Here is a 7,211-nt window from a genome sequence, read left to right as displayed (position 1 = left end):
CTAATTGGAATTAATTGACCAAGGAATTGGCAGTTGATAAATTTTAGAGGAGACTAGAAAGGTCTAAGGAATTAGGGTCTAGTCACATATAGTTTGCCATGGAATTAAATCTTACATGATTAAATTAATTAGCAATAAAAGTTAATCCGGAAAAATAGATAACTCTGAAACCTTAACTGCCTTCTTAATATTTTATTCCCAACTTATTTACTTGTCTGTGTTTAATGCTCTTTGAATACCAAAACACTCTTTTCTTCTTGCCTAACTAATCCTATCAAACGCTATTGTTGCTTGATCCATCAATTCTCGTGGGATCGACCCTTACTCACGTAAGGTATTACTTGGTACGACCCGGTGCACTTACCGGTTAGTAGTGTGGGTTGTAAAATACCACACCAACCTTCCAACCAGATTGAAAGATTTTCAGCCAATAAGCCTTTGTAATGTCATTTATAAGCTTGTGACTAAAGTGCTGGTTAATAGATTACGACCTTTCTTGGATGAGATTGTTAGCCCAACTCAGGGAGGGTTTATTCATGGTAGAGGAGCGCCTGATAATATTATTGTCGCCCAAGAAGTTCTTCACTTTCTTAAGCGGACAAAGTCTAGAAAAAGAGCTATGCCTTTTAAAATTGATTTAGAAAAGGCTTATGATAGAGTTGATTGAAATTTTTTTGAGAACACTCTTGAATCTTTTGACTTTCCTTCTCTAATTATTCGGCTTGTAATGAATTGTATTCAAACCTCAAATCTTTCCATCCTCTAGAATGAAAATAGATTGAATAGCTTCCAACTTGCAGAGGATTCAAGCAAGGAGATCCAATTTCTCCTTATTTATTTATTTTGTGCATGGAGAGATTGGTGTACTTCATTTCCAAATAATTTGACGAGGGTATTTGGAATGGTGTGGTTGTTTTTAGAGGGGAACCTAGAGTTTTTCACTTGATGTTTGCAGATGACCTCCTCCTTTTTTGTAAAACGGAGAAAAATCAAGTTCAAAATGTTGTACACACCTTGGAGTTGTTCTGCAAAACTGCAGGTATGAAGGTTAACATTGAAAAATCCAAAATTATTTGTTCTAGAAAAATCTTTAATAGAAGGAAGGAAACGTTATCTGGTGTTTCTCATATTCATTTTACTAGTGACTTAAGCAAATCTTTGGGAGTGAACTTTAATCATCCTTGAGCTGTTAGGACTGTTTTTTCGGACTCTTTAGAGAAGATTAAGAATAGACTGGCTAGTTGGAAAGGTCGACTCCTTAATAGAGCTGGCAGGCTTTGCTCAATTAAATCTATTGCTTCTTCTCTTCCCATTTACCAGATGCAAGTGACTCTTTTTTCGACTTCGATTTGTCATAAGATTGATTCTGTACTTAGACAACTCTTGTAGAAGGAAAAAGTGGGGGAGCGTTACTTAAGCTTGGTCAAGTGGAGCAAAGTTGTCATTACAAGAAAATATGGAGGTTTGGGAATTAGAGATACTCAATGTGTGAATTTTGCTTTATTAGGAAAGCTTGTTTAGCAATTACTGCATAATAAAGATAAGCTTTGAGTAAGGATTATATTGGCAAAATATTTATCTAGGGGTTCTTGCTTTTCACCCAATTTTTCTAATAATGTTTCAAGTGCTTGGCGAGCAATTTATAAGACAATAGAAAAGCTTCGTGATGGTTTTGAATGATGTATAGGCAGGATGTCTCAATCCTTTTGGTATCATTCTTGGCGACCATCTGGAACGCTAGCTCCTTTGGTTCCTTTTGTGCACATTTCTGATTCTCTCTTGAAACTAGAAGATGTATTGCACCATGGACATTGGCGGTGGGATATTCTTTGCACAATGATTCCGGATGAAATTAAACTTGATTTGATGCTCTTTGATCCTATCAAGCAGGAGATAAAACAGGTTGGTTTTGGACAAACTCAAATACTTTCACCTACTCGACTAAAAGCGGGTATGAGTGGCTATTGAAGAAGAAATTTGGCTGGAATAATAGTGAAAATTGGCTTTGGCTTTGGCGCTTGAGAATACGGAGAAGATAAAGTGTCTGCTTTGACTTTGTCTCAACAACGAAGTTCTCACAGCTAGCTATCGGTTTCAAAGAGGTCTTGCTACTTCTGATTTTTGTCAGAGATGTTATCTTGCTCTAGAGGATATTAACCGTTCCTTTAGAACTTGCCAAAAAGCTCGTCAGATTTGGATTAGCTTAAACTTGGGAATGACCGCAGTGAATTCTGGTTTGGATTTTGTGTCTTGGATTCGTTCTAACCTCAACAAAAATGAGTTCCTCTTTGCAGCGGCCTTTTAGTGGATTTGGAGGGATAGGAACAATGACATCTTCCATCAAGATGATCCATGGAGTAGGGAGAAATTTGTTAACTTGGCTAAACATGCTGCTCGAGATTTCTCCAATGTCATTACCACCAAAAAACATATTACTCCTTCCTCTTTGCAATATAACTGGGAACCACCTCCGATGAATGTCTGCGATGCAAGCGTTTTTTGAAATGAGCAATTAGCTAGCTTTGGGTATATTATTAGAGACAGCATGGGAATTTGGATAAAAGGTTGTTCTGCCAGTATACCTCTTTCTACTGTTCTCTATTGTGAGTTTCATGCTATTTGGAGAGGACTTGTTATGGCTTAGAATTGCGAGTGCAAAGAGGTCATATGTGAAACTGATAATCTTGATGCGTTTCTTCTTGTTTTGCGAGACACAATCAGCATGATTAGGATTGACTTTGATCTGCTTGACAAAATCAAAGAGATGCTCCAGTGTAATTGGACAATTACGGTAGTACTCATTTAGCGCACAGCAAACAGAGCGGTTGATTTAATGGCTAAAACTGCTACTTTTAATAAGCAGGTGTACCTGGAGTGGTTGCTGCCCCTAATAATTTAAACATTATTATTAGAGAGGAGTTCTACTCTTTCTCTTAGGTCCTTTTTCTTTGTGTTATTTTCAGTCACAAAAAAAATATAAAGAGGACAGACATTGACATGGATACGAGACACAATACATGAATACAATGTAGGACACACGGACAGTCGGACACACAACTTTTAAAATCTTATAAGACACAGAGACAAGGCATATATATAAAATATAAAATATTTTTTAAATAAATTACAATGATATTTTAATATTTTATTGATATTAAAATATAAAATATTTTTTTGATCATTTTTAATGTCTTTTTTAATTATATAACGTATTTAAAATATTTTATGTTTTAATAAATAATAATATATATTATTTCTAAACTCATTTTAAGAATATATGTTAAGAATAAAATTAGATATGCTAATACGTGATGATATTTAGGTATGTCTAAACATGATTGAATTTAAATAAGTATCAATGAGTGTCATATTCAAAACATACGAATAAGTATCAATCCATAGCATGTCCAATGCTATGTCCAAAATATATCTGACACAGACAACTCAATAAAATGTGTTTACAAATTTTTTAAAACTATAAAGACTTCCAAATTAGTTAAACCTTTAAAAATCAGCAATTACACATACTCTTTGACAAACTTAGGGAACGTTCAGTTCGTATTTTCATTTTCAATGTTTTTCTTAGAATTTTATAAAAAATAATAAATAATAAAATTTTATTTTGCTTTTTTTTCTTTTTTCATAAAATCTTAAAAATCTAAAATATTAAAAAGAAAAAAATATAAAAACATAAACCACACGCACCCTTAATTCTTTAGAGCTCCAAAACTTTTAAAAGTCAACCCAAACATTATCAACCCAAGTTGTCTAACAAAAAATAACCACGTGAATGTAATCTAAGTAATAAACTCACTCAGCCCCTTATCCAACACTCTTGTACTATCTTTCCAATACTTTCAAAAGCTAAAGTTTCTATCTTCCTTCTGATTCAAATGTGTCTTCCCTTCGGCCTTCAAGACACTACTTGACATCGCTGTCACATATTTACGGAACATAAATGCAGAGATATTGAGTGAAACCCAACAACAGCTTATTTAAAAGTTTTGATTTTGATTTTGACTTTAACAATTCCAAATTACTTAACAGTTGAAGTTGGGAGTGTGTTCTTAATTTTGGCAGATAAAAAGATCACATTTATATTAATACAAGCTCCAACATAAAGGCTTCCACCCGGGGAAGAAAGCAATTAACAGGTAACTGGAAACTATGTATGAGGAACATCAACTCCAAAATAAGTTCAGACATCAATTCCTCCGCGTTCCCATTTCAAATTTGCAGTTACTACCATTACACTTGCACTATTGTTATTTCAGCCTGAAAGTCTCCACCACGTAAATCAGGCACCGCTAGCATATAATCGAGTCCATTCCTTCGCTGCAGAGTAGAATATAATAGTCTTAATAGATTTTACATGCATATAGCATGTTGGATACTGATAATCATACAAGTGAGGGGAAAAGAAAGAAAGAATACCAGTTTCAACAGCCTCGGCCTCATTACTTTTCCAATGCTTGGCAATGTTCTCAGATAGTGGATCATCTGGGTTTGGTGCACTCAACAGAGCCTGGATACTATAAAAGTGGCAACAAAATTGAAATTTATCAGTTACATTTCCCCCCGATTTTTCACATTTTCCTCGTCCTAATGTCTATCAATACGTGTATCGACCATCCTACAAGATGAATACCTCAAGAGTACAGTGCGTATCTGAAGGGCAGGGCTCCACTTATCTTTCAGAATATCAAGACATATCCTGCCAAGCTGCATTAAACATGAACCTGTAAGAAAAATAAGTAATTACAGAAGAAATGGACATGTTATGGAAGGAAAGTGTACCTTATCAATGTTTGGATGATATATTTTTGTTAGAAACCGAACCTGGACAAAGCAATTCAGTTAGGAATGATTAGACAGACCCTATGTACCATTCTCCTATGAATTAAACCTTAAGTAGCGAGTAAATAAATTCAAAGGAAAAACTGCAAAACCATACAACTCAGACTAATGGGTATAATTCAATCACCTTAGTGGTGTATTTATCTCAGACCATATAGGAAAATCAACATTCCACTTCATGGAGAAAGGAATTCGTGTTCATCAAAGACATTGTATTCAAGAATGTTTCCAAGTTATTATTGCAGTTTCAACAAGGAGCGGGATGAAGAAAAAGACACAGAATGGAGCATAAGATCATTCAAGTAATTGCATTTCTTTAGGGTCTTATTCAAAAGCCATGTTCTTCAAAGGTAAAAATCTTAAAACTAAATACAGCTGATAAATATAGTTTGCTTTATCGTTTCTTTTTGGTGAGTGACCCTTCAGCAGAAACTAAACATGAAAACAATAATACAAAAATAGAAAAGCAAAAAAGCAATTAATAAATTGAGTACCTTTGGAGCAGCCATTGGATATTCTTCTGGCAAAAATAGTTCTAACTTGAAAACTCCACCTAATAAATACAAACAATAGGGTAGAATATCAGTTGGTTAAAGGATGCTAGTATTTTACAAAGAAATAAGCTCATCAAACAATCCAGTTGGAACTGGTTAACCAAATCTATAACTTGAGAAGACTGATTAAAAAGAAAGATGGATAACATTGAATTTTGTTTGGTCATCAAAATAAGATTTATTAAGAAGGTTGCTATTTTAACTTGTTCTAAATATGTGACTGGCAAGCAGCTAGAAATAAAACATAAAGCAGTTTATTCATGAGATTTCACAACCTATGGAAATTGACTATTCATAGGTTTGGCATATAGTGTCAACAGTCCGAAAAACAATCAGCTTATTGATAAACATAACGGGAAACTGTGATCATCAAAATAAGGCCTAAATAGTCAGAAACACAGGTGTAGAAAATGACCTAAATATAAGTTAATAAAACAAGACAGATGCACAAAATTTACAATGTATGCTCATTATTCAAATAAGGCTATAATGGGCAGCATCAAATTCCACCTCATCACTCAAATAACCAACATCCTTTCATTAAGTAGGCCACATATAGAATAGGACAGTTACCATTCTACCAATATACATATATATTGAGAGTAATATGAAAAAAGAAATTTCACGGACAAAAATGGAACAAGATTTCTTTCAAAGCACAACTAAGTTATATTTGGTTGCACAATGGAAAACATAATTGATTAATTCTAGTCAAACTCAAATGAATACAAAATAACACCCGGATCAAATAGACATTTCTATCAAACACAACAGAATCTTATGCAATATAAGGCACAAAGAATGCTGCTAGGCTCATTATACTACCTTCATAGGGTGACTGAGTAGGGCCAAGGATCATGACATTGAAATATCGCATGTTGTCTTCCGAAGGCGAAGCACTAATTCCAGGTGCTGCATCACCAGATCAAAACAAATGAGCCAACAGGTATAAACTTTAGCAGAACATAACAACAAATAATTATATAAAACCTTGAACAGATCACTATCACCAAGGTAACGTTCAACTCACACCATCATACAAATTAAACAAGTACTACCAATTTAACTTAGGGTAAGAGCTTTCAAATCACTACACACAAGAGGGGAAACTTCAAATTATGCATGCAACCACGATAATGGAGCTGAGAAATGAGAAGTTACCTGGCTCACTGAGCAAACGCTGCGTTTCCTGTTGAGATCAAAGAGCCAGAGAGAGAGAGTGATCAAAACAATCCACAAAAATCCAATAACTAAAATCTTAAGGGAAAAAATGAAGAAGAAAGAGTCCGAACTAAAATTCGATTCAAGCTAAGATCAGAAGGAAAAAAAAAGGGCTTTCGTAATTGGAACCCCAATTCACCATTGAACACTTTCAAAGTTTCATAATTCTTTTTTCTTTTTGTGGTCATCATCACTGAAGTTGAGCTACGTAAGGTGAAAAAGGGAGGGATTCGATCTTTAGCCCAGAACGGATGATGTAGTTGGTGGTTCAATCAGGTTCATGGGTCACGAATGACAGGGTTTTCAAGAATATTGAGGTATTTTTATGGATCAGAGAAATTGAAGTGGGGATCTAAAAGAGATAACGGGTACGAACCTTGATGATTCTTCGAGGGAGGTTGCTGTTCGCCATTTTTGGAGGGTCGATTGCAAAACACGCAATAGGGTTTTGAGTCTCGGAGAAAAAGAAAGAGAGACAGAGAGGAACACACAAAGAAAAAAGAAATTAGAGAGAGAGAGAGAGAGAGAGAGAGAGTGCTTTCTCCCACTAACACTAAAAGGGAGCTCCACGAGATGGAT

At 34.8% G+C, this 7,211-nt stretch overlaps 1 protein-coding gene across 1 annotated transcript; it reads right to left on the bottom strand.

The window, feature by feature from the left end:
• Positions 1-3,991: 3,991 nt before the first annotated feature.
• Positions 3,992-7,211, bottom strand: LOC130941500 (ubiquitin-conjugating enzyme E2 35). The gene is made up of 8 exons (XM_057870031.1): positions 7,009-7,211; positions 6,573-6,600; positions 6,237-6,323; positions 5,352-5,410; positions 4,798-4,839; positions 4,649-4,722; positions 4,435-4,532; positions 3,992-4,335 (listed from the first exon to the last, which is right to left on the bottom strand). Exons 1-8 carry the CDS (start codon positions 7,042-7,044, stop codon positions 4,298-4,300), a joined length of 462 nt encoding a protein of 153 aa, XP_057726014.1. The 5' UTR covers positions 7,045-7,211; the 3' UTR covers positions 3,992-4,297.

This window comes from Arachis stenosperma, chromosome 7 (assembly GCF_014773155.1).
Source record: "Arachis stenosperma cultivar V10309 chromosome 7, arast.V10309.gnm1.PFL2, whole genome shotgun sequence".
Taxonomy (NCBI): domain Eukaryota; kingdom Viridiplantae; phylum Streptophyta; class Magnoliopsida; order Fabales; family Fabaceae; genus Arachis; species Arachis stenosperma.
The sequence above is the reverse complement of the archived record's forward strand: the minus strand, read 5'-3'. Positions and strand labels throughout refer to the sequence as shown.

Coding starts and splice junctions, on each gene's coding strand:
- LOC130941500 (XM_057870031.1), bottom strand. CDS start 7,044: ATGGCGAACAGCAACCTCCCTCGAAGAATCATCAAG. Junction 5,411..6,236: donor TACTCAGTCACCCTATGAAG/GTAGTATAATGA, acceptor TGTATTTATTAG/GTGGAGTTTTCAAGTTAGAA. Junction 4,840..5,351: donor ATCCAATGGCTGCTCCAAAG/GTACTCAATTTA, acceptor TGCTTTGTCCAG/GTTCGGTTTCTAACAAAAAT.